We start from the raw sequence: 16,653 nt of genomic DNA on the forward strand, positions 1-16,653 counted from the left end.
TTGTTTCCTGTTCCACCTGCTGCAGGCCAAGTCTAGCAACACTGTCCTCTAGAACTTTACCAATTCAGTCAGGAGTGGTGGTACTGAGTGATAAATGCCCTCAGAGTAAATTCTGTGCCCTTGCTTCTTCCATTAAGTAATTAACATGAAACAGTACGGACTTATCAGCTTGGGAGAGGTGGTGCCTAGGTTGATGTTGAGTGGTCCATCCATTGTCACACCTATTTTTAGGCTTTGTACAACTGATTGTTAAATGCTCTCTGAAATTGCCTGGCCAATCAACCACATTTCTGTGGACCTGGAGTCTCTTGTATGCCAGACAGAAGGAATTCCTTCCCTGATATGCAATTAGTAATGGTTTTGTTGTTTTCATTGAATTACTTTGAATTCCCAGTGTATTCATTTAATTTAAATTCCTTCAATAGGGATTTGAACTCATGTCCTCAGAGGATTGGCCTGAGGTTCTGGACGCCTCGTCTCGTGATGTAACCAGTTATGTCATTACCTCCCATTTCAATAAATCTCCCTTATACTTTCTAACAATAATGAATGTTACTGTCAAGTTCCTCAGATCTACTGGTCTCCACATTTTAAAGGTTTCTCACATTCACCATTTATTCTGAAAATAAATAAATACAATAAATATTAAAACCAATACTTTCTTTTTTTTAAACTTATTCAGGTCAAGTGCTACACGTTTTCGCTGGAGCCAGAGTTACTATATGGTTCAGGATGAATGGGCATTGGATGATATTTATATTGGTCAACAATGCCCTGAAATGTGTAATGGTCATGGCTGGTGTCATAACGGTCTCTGCAAGTAAGTGGATATTGTGTATACATATAAAAAACATTGTACATCATTCAGTCCCTTGAACCTGTTCTGTCATTTAGTTTGATTATGGATGATCTACTCCTCAACTCCGTTTACCCATTTGATACATACTCCTAGATACACTCAAATGATAAAATGTTAAGCCAAGGATCTCAGAAATTATGAAGAATCTTCTGAGTTATTGAAGCCTAAATACAGCTATGACAGAACAAATTATACCCAAACACCTTTATCTTATTCCATATTTCGTTAGGTTTAGCTGCACACTTGTTTGCTTGTGTAGCTAACAGACTATATTTACGTTGTTGAGATCCCAGAAAACTTTGAGCGAATGAAGTTAAAATTCCTCTGAAATGAACAGTGCAAAAGTGCATTGTCACAATTTAGTCCCTGACATTGTTGTTTTCTTTTCTAAAAGATGTGATCCAGGCTATCATGGATCTGCCTGTAAGCCTGAGTCTACGTTACCTTCAACTGTGACGTGTGACTTTGAGAATGAGGCCGTGATAAAGAATGATTGGCAGGTAGTTATTGGTGGGCAAATCGTCAAACCGGAACAAGGATGTGGAGTCATTTCGTCAGGTTCATCACTCTACTTCTCAGAGGTAATTCAACCCTCATCCAATACAACTGGAACAAGTATCTGTTCAAAAATAAAAGTGGTTTTAGCATGACATGAGGATTTCTACACCATTTTGAAATGTTTAAATGAAATCAAACAAGCAGTAGATTCCCGAATAACTTACATCTTGACTTCAATGACCTCAGTCAGGCATGAGAGTGTTAGACTGATGAGCCAAGATAAGGCAAAGGAAGATCACACAGAATATGCATCTCTAGTAGCCCCTCCTGTAAAATGTGGGTGTCTAAAATCTAAACTCAGACCCTGCACCCACTCTCAAGGTTCTCAAGGATAACCAGTTGACTGAGGTGCAGGGGATGAGCAGAACTACACTCTGTATCTTGGAGATGGAAGAAAGGAAACCTTCCTCTGGGCTTCAGCCCAAGACTACAGGGTTGCTTTCTCCTGTTCTGCATCAAACAAATACCTTGGACATTTTTTCACCCTCTATTTTTTTGTAAGTAATTTCCCCAGCAATTCCTCTGTACATTGAGATGAGAGCTCTAACAATGTTAAACAAAGACAAAAGAATCAGATTCTGTAACATTAAAAGTGTGTCACCTTTACTTGTTAATCTAGAATGGGAAGAGACAGCTGGTCAGCTGGGACTTGGACACACAATGGGTGGACTTTATCCAGTTCTACATTCGAATTGGAGGGAACACAGGCTCCTGTAACACACCAGACAGCAGAGAGGAAAGTGTTTTATTGCAGTACAGCAACAACGGTGGTATAACCTGGCACCTGCTTTCAGAAATGTATTTTTCTGACTACAGTCAACCCAGGTATGACTTGGGAAGGAAGCAGGTTTATTCTTACACCTTATTTATTATATCTAATCAATGAAGCACACGCTGAAAACATCAATCTCTTGAACATATTCTGTCATTTAGTTTGATCATGGAAGATCTACTCCTCAACCAACACCTCAACTGTTTACCGATTTGATACACACTTCTAGATACTCTTAAAGGATAAAATGTTGAACCAAGGATCTCAGAAATTATGTGACCAGATACCATTGCATCATGCAGCACCAAGGTGCTTGCCAAAAATACTTTCCTCAGATCTGTCATTAGAAACATCACCAACATCACTTCATGTTAAAGTCCAGCCAAAGTTACTTTTGCGGCATGTGGTCTAAATAGTTTCTGCTTGACCTGTTCAGAAATGTTGTTATACACCTCTTGAGTAAATGGAGCTTGATGCCAGGCCTCCTTGCTCAGAGGTAGGGTCATTACCACCATGCCGCATGAGCCTTCAGCTATGTGGTATTAGCACTGCTGCCCACAGGTCATTATATTTCTGGCAGTGGATACAACTGTGTTACATTGCCTCAACATTTAAAGTTTGGGCCAATACTGCCTTGAACTGGGAATTACTAGATTCGGCATTTCCACAGTAAAGCATACAGTAAAGGGCCTGCATCTACACCCATGAAGGAGGGAAAAAATAAAGCTGAACTATGCCTGGTTCATCAGAAGGCTGGATATTAGAATTTTTCTTGTCAGAACAGAGCAATGGGAAAAGAAAGTTATTGCTCAGCAATTAAATATATAGAAATAATTTTGTTTTATATTTCATTCAACAGATTTGTTTATTTTGAACTTCCGGCTTCTGCTAAGACTGACTGCACACAGTTCCGTTGGTGGCAGCCCATTCACTCTGGTGAGGGATATGACCAGTGGGCTATTGATGACATTATTATTTTGTCAGAACGACAGAAACAGATTATTCCTGTCATTCAACCAACTATACAGCAGGTAACAATTGTGATCATCTTTATAATAGGATTATTATCAGAGGATTTCTAGTTAACCAACAAACAAAACATATTACGACAAATATTCTGTAATCTCCTGCCACCAAGAGTGTAAAATAAATTCCATTGTGCTTAAAAGTGAAAAATAGAATGCTGTTTTCCTTTTCTTGCTCCAGTATTTTGTGGATAATTAAATTTTGGCTTCTCTTGTGATGACTTCACTGAGCTAGATCAGATATCCCCCTCGAGTCATTTTCACAACAATACAGAGACACCTCATGAAGTATAATGAAATATTTGTTCATGTAACAGGTTGGAAAATTTAAGGTTCTAGCGAAGATTTGTAGCTCGGGTTATGGATGAGGTTGTTGATTTGCTCATCAAGCTGGCTGGTTAACGAACCGATATTTCATCACCATGCTAGGTAACATCATCAGTGCGAGCTCCGATGAAACAATGTTGTTCTACTCCGCTTGGAATTTATACAATCTGGTCTGTTAAGTTGGGCTGTGTCATTTCTGGCTCTTTTTTGCATAGGTTTGGACATGGGGTCTAATTCTACATGTTTGTTGACTGCATTTCAGGTTGAAAACCAGGCCTCTAGGAGTAGACCAACATCGCTCCATCAGAGGCTGCACTGATGATCTTACCCAGTGCAGTGACATAACATCTGTAAAATAACCATCCAGCTTGGCGAGCAAACCAACAATCTCAGCCTGGAAAATCAATCCTTACAGTATTTCGGTCATTTACTCTGCTAGACACAACTAGATTAAACATAACACAAATGAGTTTTGACATAATTAGCACAACAAATAGCAATGTAAACTGTGCAACTCACACTCTGCATTTTCAGGAATTTTAGTGATTTCATTTTAATGCAAAATTTGTTTCATTTCACAGTATTGTGGTGTTAATAGTCATTCTTGAATCTTTAAGTCTCTTTACCACTGTAATGTTAATGTTGATTTCCACATCCCAGAATATGAGCTGAACACAAAATCTGGCCAGATCAGGAAAATCTGAGTTTGCACCTGTCCAATTTAAAACAGATTCTCAATTAAAGTAATAGAGATGGAGTTTTTAAGTGAAATAGGACAAGGGAGGCGCAGTTGTAGTATGGCGCACTGGCCTCTACATCACCGAGGCCAGACGCCAGCTCTCTGACACCTCCTCCTACCACCCCCTTGATCATGACCACACGCCCAAACACCAAACCATCAACTTCCAAACCATCCACCACCTCATCACTTCAGGTGACCTCCCACCCACAGCCTCCAGCCTCATCATCCCCATACCCTGCACCACCTGCATCTATCTCCTTCCCAAAATCCACAAACCTGACTGCCCTGGTCAACCCATGGTTTCCACCTGATTCTGCCCCACCGAACCTATCTCCACTGATCTCGACTCCATTTTCTCCCCCTTGGCCCAGGAACTCTCTACGTACGTCCGTGACACCAGCCACACCCTCCACCTCCTCCAAAACTTCCAATTCCCCGGTCCCCAACGTCTCATCTTTACCATGGATGTCCAGTCCCTATACACCTGCATTCCCCATACAGATGACCTAAAGGCCCTCCACCGCTTCCTGTCCCACTGATACCCTCAACTGCTTAGCCAAACTCGTCCTCACCCTTAACAACTTCTCTTTCTATTCCTCCCACTTCCTACAGACAAAGGGGGCGACCATGGGTACCCGCATGGCCCCAAGCTATGCCTGCCTCATTGTAGGATACATGGAACAATCCTTCTTCCAAAGCTACACTGGCCCTATCCCCCACCTCTTCCTCCGTTATATTGATGACTGTATCGGTGTCGCCTCGTGCTCTTACGAGTTCATCCACTTCACTAACACCTTCCACCCCAATCTCAAGTTCACCTGGACCATCTCTGATACCTCTCTCTTCTTCCCGGACCTCTCTGTCTCCATTTCTGGCATCCACCTGGAAACCGATATCCATTTCAAGTCTACCGACTCCCACAGCTACCTAGATTACACCTCCTCCCACCCAACTTCCTGCAAAAAGCCCATCCTCTGTTCCCAATTCCTTCGTCTCTGCCACATCTGCTCCCATGTTGAGGCATTCCACTCCCGGACAAGGACCGCAACTTCCCCTCCACAGTGTCAAAAACTCCCTCGACTGTGTGTCTCGCATTTCCTGCGACTCATCCCTCACACCCCCTCCCCACAATAACAACAAAACCAGAATCCCCCTCATCCTCACGTACCACCCCACCAACCTCCGAATCCAATACATTATCCTCTGACATTTCCGCCATCTGCAATCTGACCCCACCACCAAAGACATATTTTTCCCTCCCCACCCTTCTCTGCTTTCCAGAGGGACCACTCTCTCTGTGATTCCCTTGTCCACTCCACGCTCCCCTCCAGCCCCACCTCATTCGGCACTTTTCCCTACAACCGCAGGAAGTGCTACACCTGCCCCTCACCTCCCCCCTCACTCCCATCCCAGGCCCCGAGAAGACTTTTCACATCAAACAGATGTTCACCTGCACATCTGTCAATGTGATATACTGTATCCACTGTTCCCGTTGTGGCCTCCTCTACATCAGGGAAACCAGGCGAAGTCTTGGGGACCGCTTTGCGGAACACCTATGTTCAGTTCACAACAAACAACGATACGTCCCAGTCGCAAACCATTTCAACTCCACCACCACCCCCCAACCCCCCACTCTTTGGACAACAAATCAATCCTGGGCCTTCTGCATTGCCAGAATGACGCCACCCAAAAGTGCAGGAACAGCATCTCATATTTCGCTTGGGAACCCTGCAGCCCAATGGTACCAATGTGGACTTCACAAGCTTCAAAATCTCCCCTCCCCCAACCACATCCCAAACCCAGCCCAGCTAGTCCCTGCCTCCCTAACCATTCCTCCCACCTCAAGCCCATCTCCTACCCATTAACCTCATCCACCTCCTTGACCTGTCCGTCCTCCCTGGAATTACCTATCCCCTCCCTAACTCCCCACCTCTTTGACTTGTCTGTCTCCTCTTACCCTATCTTCTCCTTTATCCATCTTCTCTCCGCCTCCCCCGTCTTCCTATTCATTTCAGAACCCCCTTCCCCTTCCCCTTCCCCATTTCTGAAAAAGAATCTTGACCCGAAATGCCAAGCTTTCCTGCTCCTCTGATGCTGCTTGGCCTGCTGTGTTATTCCAGCTCTACACCTTGTTATCTTGTATAAAAACAACTCACCTTGCTTTCTACTTCAGAGCAAGTGTAATGGGAAGTTCAATATTTTAGGTTGAGGTAGGTAACTAGATTAATCAATTGAGACAATTTAGATTCCCTGCAGTGTGGAAACAGGCCCAACAACCGCCCCTTGCAGCATCCCACCCACACCCATCCCCCATAACCCACTTTAAGAGTTTCAACAGCTTTTAGTAATAGCAATTTTACGTAAATAACTTACATCTTGCACACAAAAACACACACAAATTGTCAAAATGTCAAATTTCAAAGGGACTAATAACTTAGGCTGCATGACAAAGGATGCTGATTGGTTGGCAACTGTGATTCATTGAGGTATTAGCATGGAACTATATCGTCCATGCTTTAGCTTAATAATAGTGCTATAGTTTGTTAAATTATTCATCCCTTTTGAATTCAGAATTATTGAATTTGTCCTAATGAGTGCACAATGAAAAGCGTTGAAAGCATGTCCCTTTTTTCAACAATGCTTAAGCTCTGTCTCACTGAGAAGCATTTGTTAAATGTTTGTTTTGAAGATCTCTAACTTCATTGAAATTGCTGAGCTGGTATGTTTATTTCAAAGTTGAAACTCTGGGGCGTAGGATGAAATAAATCCAAGCAGTACTGTATGGCATGTCAGTTAACTCAAGTGAAACCTTGCAACTTGCTTCCAGAGCATTAATATTGGAGTTGCTAATTCACTGTCAGTCATGTTTGGACGCGAGTAAATCCTGTTACTTTAAGTACACTTAAATGAACAGCAGTGTTCCACCTAAAATATAGACCGATATCCTTGAAGCACTGAACATAATCCTATGACTGAAATTGCTTATGGTAATAAGGTTCAGAAAGTAGATTTGAACTTCATAGACATATATCTTTTCATAAAATCCAGTCACCAGAATGGAGCAATGTTTTATCACTAATAACAAATTCTGATTATAATTAGTCAAGGCTATAGCTATGTAAAGCTGGGGTAAAAGATAAGAATGTCAAATTATGTTGCATTTATTCTGCCAGAGCAGTAGTTGAAAGATTCCATAATCTTTTGAGATTTGAAAAGTTAATCAGTTTCCAGCATTTACGATTTTATGAATGACTTCCATTTTTTAATATAGTTTCCGTGTTTGAGCTTCGCAGTGATTTAAACTAATTGTCACAGCTATGGCAACAAATAACTTGTTTTAAAAAACACATCATACAAAATCCTTTAACAGGTTGTAATAGTTCACTTCACTCCTGAGAAACTACTTAAATCCAGAGAAATTTATCAAAGTGTGTTCTCGCTATTTCTCTCTACTCATATGTATTACTAATCTCCAGTATTTGATACAAGAGGAACAGTCACAAACAGCTCTTTTGATGCTGCTGTTTGTTTCATAGTGAATCAATGCTTTGACTTCAAAACTGTACTTCACAGGTTTTATCCAGGAAACCACAATAATCCCGACGATCTGTAATCCAAATTCCTGCTAATCAAGGGTGCTTTAAAAATTTAACAATACATAGCACATTTCTTTAATGAATCCGGGGTAGGAAGTGCACAGTTTTATTAAGAAAGTTTATAGCTTTAGAAATGGTTTGTATAACCAGATAAAATCTTCTAGGGATGGTTGCCTGATAATATTAATTGAAGGTACAAGCTGAACTCAATTTCATTCCATGATGGTGCTTACAGAACATGATTCTCAGCAAACTAATGTCCATAGAGGAATTGCACTCTCACACATCCTGTTTTGTAAGAAAAACCTACCTGTGACAGATGGAAATGGTAGAGTATCCAGGGCTGATTCCCTGATCTGGTGCTTCCCAGAAATCATCAGGGAATGTGTCTCAATCAATTGAGTGAAGCACCACATCACTTCATTACTCCTTGAGAATCCTGTTACTGGTAATTCTTCAGGATCCATTGATGACTTTTTCGGCGCCGCCTCTTCCTCCCCAGAGGAGCTCAAACAGTTCATCTACTTCACCAACACCTTCCACCCCAACCTTCAGTTCACCTGGGCCATCTCCAGCACATCCCTCACCTTCCTGGACCTCTCAGTCTCCATCTCGGGCAACCAGCTTGTAACTGATGTCCATTTCAAGCCCACCGACTCCCACAGCTACCTAGAATACACCTCCTCCCACCCACCCTCCTGCAAAAATTCCATCCCCTATTCCCAATTCCTCCGCCTCCGCCGCATCTGCTCCCACGATAAGACATTCCACTCCCGCACATCCCAGATGTCCAAGTTCTTCAAACACCGCAACTTTCCCCCCACAGTGATTGAGAATGCCCTTGACCGCGTCTCCCGTGTTTCCCGCAACACATCCGTCACACCTCGCCCCCGCCACAACCGCCAAAAGAGGATCCCCCTCGTTCTCACACACCACCCTACCAACCTCCGGATACAACGCATCATCCTCCGACACTTTCGCCATTTACAATCCGACCCCACCACCCAAGACATTTTTTCCATCCCCACCCCTGTCTGCTTTCCAGAGAGACCACTCTTTCCGCGACTCCCTTGTTCGCTCCACACTGCCCTCCAACCCCACCACACCCGGCACCTTCCCCTGCAACTGCAGGAAATGCTACACTTGCCCCCACACCTCCTCCCTCACCCCTATCCCAGGCCCCAAGATGACATTCCACATTAAGCAGAGGTTCACCTGCACATCTGCCAATGTGGTATACTGCATCCACTGTACCCGGTGTGGCTTCCTCTACATTGGGGAAACCAAGCGGAGGCTTGGAGACCGCTTTGCAGAACACCTCCGGTCAGTTCGCAACAAACAACTGCAACTCCCAGTCGCAAACCATTTCCACTCCCCCTCCCATTCTCTAGATGACATGTCCAACACGGGCCTCCTGCACTGCCACAATGATGCCACCCGAAGGTTGCAGGAACAGCAACTCATATTCCGCCTGGGAACCCTGCAGCCTAATGGTATCAATGTGGACTTCACCAGTTTCAAAATCTCCCCTTCCCCTACTGCATCCCTAAACCAGCCCAGTTCGTCCCCTCCCCCCACTGCACCACCACACAACCAGCCCAGCTCTCCCCCCCACCCACTGCATCCCAAAACCAGTCCAACCTGTCTCTGCCTCCCTAACCGGTTCTTCCCCTCACCCATCCCTTCCTCCCACCCCAAGCCGCACCCCCATCTCCTACCTACTAACCTCATCCCACCTCCTTGACCTGTCCGTCTTCCCTGGACTGACCTATCCCCTCCCTACCTCCCCACCTATACTCTCTCCACCTATCTTCTTTTCTCTCCATCTTCGGTCCGCCTCCCCCTCTCTCCCTATTTATTCCAGTTCCCTCTCCCCATCCCCCTCTCTGATGAAGGGTCTAGGCCCGAAACGTCAGCTTTTGTGCTCCTGAGATGCTGCTTGGCCTGCTGTGTTCATCCAGCCTCACATTTTATTATCTTGGAATTCTCCAGCATCTGCAGTTCCCATTATCACTGGTAATTCTTCAGATGGCTTTCAGCATCTAAAGTCAAAAGTTATCACTTCTGTCTACATCAGTATTACTGTGTAATGGGCCTTTACAAATTTTCACAGTTGTTAAGAGTTTAAATACACAGAGGCGTTGTGTTTCATTGTTAAACAACCAGGATATCCAAAGATAGACAGTTCAACAGTGAGATAGATACTGTGTGGAATTTCTGGTCTTTCTGCAGAAATGGTCATTATATTTTCCTTGAAAGTAAAAATGCTGAATGTTGACTACAGAAGGTCCAAACATGTGACTGAGCCTTATGCTGAAAAAGGATATAATTAAATAACAGAGGTCAGGCTAGTTCTATTGTCTGCTTAAAATAGTCATTTCAACTTGCTTCTCAAGTGTTTGTTTTGTACAGTTTCACCTAAGATGAAAACCCCAGAACAAAGATCATTAAAGCTGTAGGGAAGTTTAGATTTGGACATTGTTCCAGATGAGAAGAGGACAAAGGTGAACCTTTAATTGTAGCCCCCAAATGAACAATTTAGGGGATTGGTAATAAGCAGTTATTCATTAGAAATGGCATAGATTTGTCTCCAAATCCATTACCCGTTACTTCCTTGATTCATTTTGTTAAAAGAAAAGATTTATATTTATTTAGTGCCTTTTACAACCTTAGGAATTTCAATAGAAAGCACAATGAACGTTAAAAAAACAACAATTTGAGAATGATCAAATAGTCTGCTTTGTGAAAAAATAATCAAAGAACTGCAGATGCTGGAAATCATAAACAAAAGTAGAAACACTCCTGCCCACTTCTTCAACAAAAATAGTGTCAATTGGCTCCCCAGCCTGATGATTTTTGAAAAACCGGTGTGATGAATGAAGCAGGTCAAATTGAGTTTCACTGGTGCTTCACAGCTTTGCCAACACCTGGCCCTCCTCCCCTGTCCCCCTTGACCTTCAGCTGGCAGTGTAAAGTTGCCCTGAACTTATTTCCCAAGAGCTGGTCAGTCTGCTGTCAGTATCCTCCACCAATTCACAGTCTAATGCCTCATGAGATTCTGTCTGTCACGCTGCAGGGTGGAATGAAAGATTTAAAGGGGCTTCTCTGCACCCAAGAAGATTTGATTTTGAACATGTGTTCAAAACCAGTCATTAGAGTTTTTGTACAGAAGGAGTAGTTAAAGGTGGCTGACATCATTCTCAACTGCAGCAAATTTCGAAATGGAAAATTTCTAGATGACGATTGGTTTAAAATTGGCCAGTTGCTATTGGTCACTGCTGACCTGACCAATTTCATTTTACTTTCTGGTGAGCTGAGTTGTAATTGGGAGTCTGCTGAGTCTATCACCTGAGTGTTAGAGAAAACAATGCTGTCGCTATCAATATCTCGGGGGGGTAATATTAACAAGAAACTAACCTGGAGCTGCCACATATGCACTGTCGTTTTATCAACAGGTCAGAGGCTAGGAGCCTTGCAACAAGTAAATTCCTTCCTCTCCCGAAAGCTGGCCTATCACTCACAGTGTGTAAATGAGAAGTGTGTTGGAATACTTTCAAACTGCCAGAAATATTTCAACTTCAAAAATATTCAACAAGTTTGAGAACATCCATCACAAAGCAGCCTAATTGATCAAAACCCCATCCACTGCCTTAAACATTCACACCTGATGGCAACAGTGTATGTCATATTTGACATGCAGTGTAATAAGTCTCTCCTTTAGCAACACATTCCAAACCTCTGAGCTCTCCCATCCAGAAGGACAAAGGCAGCAGATAATTGGGAGTGCCACCTCTTGCAAGTTCCTCTCCATCCTGACTTGGAAATACTTCACTGTTCCTTCACTATTGCAGGGTAAAAGTCCTGAAAATCCTTCCCAAAAAACACAGTAGTTATACCTAAACCAGATGGCTGCAGGACAATGTTGCCAGCTGCTTTAGTGCATGGGTTTCAAATTTACATCTTCTCATGCCAATTATTATATCAAGGACACTTATTGTATACTTGAATACAGAATTGCAATGGAGATTTTAAAGTATGCTTTTCATTAAACTATCTTTGCCAACTATTTTGAATACACGAGCCAACGTTTGTTCGATGCATTTAACGTTCGTTATCATGTTCGGTGGGAAAATACCAGGCATGAGTGTTTTTGCTGGAAACCATTGTAACAGCTCACTGGCTGATCTTCCAGCTTGCCCACTGCAGCCTAAAATGCCAACAGAAAATCAGGAGTCCGATCTATAATATCATGGAAACCCAATATTCTCCTGGTTACGTGGTATTACTAGCTAATGGCATGGTTTCCTGAGTTTAGCAGATCCTTATTAGTTTATTCGATCAGTGAAGCAGCAACGTAATGCTTCCCAATCACTGGTTAAAGAGAAGCCATTCAGAGTAGGCTAAGTGAAGGACATGGTTTGCTGCCGTTAAATGTACTTTTGGCACTAGACATATGATCTGCGATAAAAATATCAGCCTGATCCAATGATATCGGCCCTGATGTGTAGGAATTGTTACTACCAGTTGCAAAGAGAGGAATCAGTTCCTTCCTTCTAATCCCCTCCGGTTAGCCACAACAAATATTTTGATTTCTTTTTAGCATTCAGCTGTGTCACTTCAATGAAAACACGACTTTGGCAAAATGAAAGAGCAAATTATACGAGAAAGAAAGAAGAATTTTGTTACCTATGAACCCCAAGAAAAAGAAATTAATTGCATCACTAAACACGTGCATAAATTGTTTAAAAAATTTGTTTTCAAAAAGGTGAGAGTGGTACATGAGAATAGAAACTGTGCAGCTTTACAGTCTTTACAGCCCACAAAACATTAGATTTGGAACCTGAGGTTGTTTAATTGCACCACATTTTGTAGATATCTTTGAATTCTTGGTGAATGGTCATCTTTCCAAGTTGCTTTTTCACACTTGCTATTTTCTGAGATGTTTAGGAACAGGGATAGAGAGAGAGAGAGACAGACAGAATAGATTCTGCTGTTTTGAACCTATGTTCTTCTTTCTCTTGCCCTCAAAGTAGCTACTGAAATCAACAGCAGTGAAATTATATTCAACCGCAATCTATGACCACGGCTCAGCATGTCACCCATCCCACTGTTACTATCCGTACAGGAGGTCATGGAAGGGTGGAGGAGGGCGTGGCAGGGTCAGTAAGAGGCATTGTCATGAATGAGGTGTCAGCCTGCTGAAGCAAAAGATGCTAAACAGTGGAAGAATGCAATAAATACCCAATTGATCCCACAACCAGTTGATCAGAACTCATTTTCAGTGTCCTACCATGTCCAGTTGTGAATGATGGTGGACAATTAAACAACTAACAGGAGGAGGATACTCCTCAAATTGTTCCATCCTCTGTGATATGGAGAGCCCAGCACATCAATATCAAGGTAAATCTGATGCATCCATCTTCAACCAGAAGTAGCTCAGGATGATCCATCATGGCCTTTACTTGAGGTCCCCACATCACAATTTCCAGTCTTCAACCAATTCTGTTCACTCTACTTGATGTCAAGTCACAGCTGAAGGCACTGGATACAGCAAAGGCTATGGGTGTGACAACATTCTAGCAATAGTACTGAAAACTTGTGCTCCAGAACTAGCCACAATCCTAGCTAAGCTGTTCCAGTACGGCTACAACACCACCATTTACACAGCCACATGGAAAATTGTCCAGGCATGTCCGATCCACAAAGGGCAATAAAAATCCTTCAGAACCAAGTGACCGATCAGCCTACTGTCGATCATCTGTAAAATGTCATCAACAGTGCTATCAAGCAGCACCTATTTAGCAATAACCTGCTTAGTGACCCCTAGTTTGAATTCTGCTAGGGCCACTCTTTACAGCCTTGATTCTAACATGGACAAAAGAGCTGAATCCAGAAGTGAGGTGACAGTGACTGCTCTTAACATCAAGGCAACATTTGAACGAGTGTGACATCAAGGAGCCCTGGCACTGGAGCCAATGGGAAATGAGAGTTGCGGGAGCAGGTCAGAGGTGAGCAGTTCTGCAGTGAGTAATCAACCTCCTGACTCCACAAATCTGTCTACCACTCTGACTACGAACTATATTATTATTCTTGCACTTCCACTGAGTCAGCATCCTGGAACTCCCTCCCTAACAGCATTGTGGCTCTACCTACAACAAATGGAATGCAAGGGTTCATCCAAGACAAAGCTGTCTTCTCACTTGGTATGCCATCCACCACATTCCACATTAAATCCCTTCACCACTGATGCACAAAGGCATCATTTTGTATCATCTACAAGATTCATTGCAACAGCAAAGTCATCAAGGCTCCTCCAACAGCGATTTCCAAACCCATGACCTGTATCACCAAAAGCACAAGGTAGCAGGTAAATGGGAATGCCACCACAGCATGTTCCCCATCAATCTACATACTATCCTGATGTGGAAATATATCGCCATTCCTTCACTGTCACTGGGTCAAAATCCCTGAGCTCCCTCCTTAACAGCACTGAAGGTGAACTTATACCCCAAAGACTGCAGCAGTTCACTACCATGGAATTCTGCCATCCATGTCCACAACCCAAGAATGAATTAAAGAAAAAAATTGGTCAATGAAAAGTCACAAGTGATAAAAATCAGATGACAGAAGTTAGAATTTGATAATCTATGTTTACCAATATGGTAGCAGAATACCATAGCAATGCATTGGGGGCATTCTTTCTACAGATGAGGCAGAGTGTCACTGCTATTCATAATATACATGCTCAGTAAAAGTGTTGACTGTCAGAAGTGGAAACTGTTTCATTCCTCAAAACTGTCGCCCATTACTTTGACTATGAAGGATACTAACTTGAATTTATACAAATCATCATGCAGAACAGACTGAAGTTATAATAATTGGCCCAGCAACATAATAAATCATCCAGTTGTTGCTGCTGTTCCATCACACAATTCATTAAAAAAATCTATTCACTGCATGGTGGTTTCTTTTTGAGAGCAGGTAAAAAGATCTTACTCAGGACGCAGAGATTAGGGACCTCTTGTACTACTGTATTGCTTTTTCCCTGTTTATGTTGCTATTAGCCTTTCTGTAGTCTGATATATTACAGACTTCCCAAACTTTAAGAAGCTCTGTTTTAAACACCAGCATTTATGGCACTTATCATTGGTGATTTAAGAAAGCCTGACTTCACTTTTGATTTTTCTTCCTGAAGTTAATCAAATTTTTGAATGTGTCTGCTGTCAGGAGCATTTTAAAAATACATTTAAAGTATCATTATCCAAACCAGAGAGTGCCTTGAAGGCAGAAATATTTGTGTCCATAGAAGAGGCACATTGAAGACCCCAGTAACTTGATGGTTGTCTGCAGTACGGATTTTTGTCAGTGAAAATCCACATTTTCAAAGATAACACTGCATTCTGCTTTTTACAGTATACAAATGGTGACATTCAGATATATTTACTAGAGATGGGTGTTCAAAAATGCCTTGCGAGAATGCCCTTAGCCCACTTGTACATCTGTTCCATTGCACATTGAGTATGAAACAGTTATAAATAGTGCAGTAAGAAGCTTATCTATCTATTCCACATGTGTTATCCTAATATTATCTGGTTTCAAATTCCTAATAATACAGCATCAAATGGTAACTCAACAGGATTTATTGCATTTGAAAGCAACTTTACATTAATCAGCTCACTGCTGGCTTACAAGCTCCACTTTGCAGACTGAGTACTGAATTTTGAACCAAGCCAGTTGCTTAATTGGAACATTGCTGCAATGTTACCAACATAAAAAGGATCATCTAAACTCTCATTTCTAAGCAAATAAACCATTAAACCGCAAACTCTGAAATGTGTTGACAGCTCTCCTTTAACTTTAAAACACAGCTCCTTTTTTGTGGCAGCAATAACATATACTCATACAAGTTCTTATTTCTGCATTGTATTTTGTGGAATATAAAGGGCTGCTGTGTATGATTTAATATATTCTTTGTTTCTCACTTGGATTTCAGGATTACACACCTTCCTATGATATACCACTGAGTCAGCTGAGCATTTGGCTGATGCTAGCTAATGAGGGAATGGGTGGCAATGAGACTTTCTGTTCTATGACCCCCTCAGCCATGGTGTTCGGGAAATCGGATGGCGATCGGGTTGCTGTGACACGGGACCTGACTCTCAAACCTGGATATTTACTTCAGTTCAAGGTATTCATTTTGTGTTGGAAGCTCTGCATTTTCCAATGCACAGGCCCCTTCCACTCCCTCATTACCATCCTGGATGTTTTGATACCTTCCCTCTCCACCAGCTCAGTGGGGCTTCTTATTTCCATTTGGTCACATTTGAATCATTTCTGTACACCTTCATTATTCAGTATGTCACTGTTTGTCAGAAAATGTGAAAGCTGCATCTAAACACCATTAGGCACAAACAGAAGAATAGACTTTTGGGAAGACCAGGATGAGAAAGAGTGGAAGAAAAAGCAGATACAAAGCAACATTTGATGATGAAAAGAGGAGTGCGAAGAGCATACAGAGCAAAAGAGGGAGTACAAGCAAAATAGAAAGATTGATATTGTTTTAGTTCATGTCTCATAATTTTATGACTTTCACTTATCAGCTAAATAAATGTGTTTCTCCGGTGGGGAGGGAGGCAATTTAGCCTGTAGTTGGCTAAATTAAGAAAGAACTTATGTGTACATGGACAGACCCTTGAAGTTTGATTAGAAAAAGGACAGGTGAGAAAAATTAGTTGAATATTTCTACCAAAAAGCCAGAAAAGGCACAAGGAGCC

General features: G+C 42.2%; 1 protein-coding gene across 1 annotated transcript in view; it reads left to right on the forward strand.

Annotated features, from left to right (window-relative positions):
• reln (reelin) overlaps positions 1-16,653 on the forward strand; it is a 363,171-nt gene that overhangs the window by 236,229 nt on the left and 110,289 nt on the right. The window contains exons 24-28 of the mRNA XM_048553828.2: positions 683-820; positions 1,254-1,440; positions 2,037-2,242; positions 3,049-3,220; positions 15,873-16,067. Coding sequence (XP_048409785.2) covers positions 683-820; positions 1,254-1,440; positions 2,037-2,242; positions 3,049-3,220; positions 15,873-16,067 — 898 coding nt within the window. The remainder of the gene's footprint in view (positions 1-682; positions 821-1,253; positions 1,441-2,036; positions 2,243-3,048; positions 3,221-15,872; positions 16,068-16,653) is intronic.

This window comes from Stegostoma tigrinum, chromosome 25 (genome assembly GCF_030684315.1).
Source record: "Stegostoma tigrinum isolate sSteTig4 chromosome 25, sSteTig4.hap1, whole genome shotgun sequence".
NCBI classification, from domain to species: domain Eukaryota; kingdom Metazoa; phylum Chordata; class Chondrichthyes; order Orectolobiformes; family Stegostomatidae; genus Stegostoma; species Stegostoma tigrinum.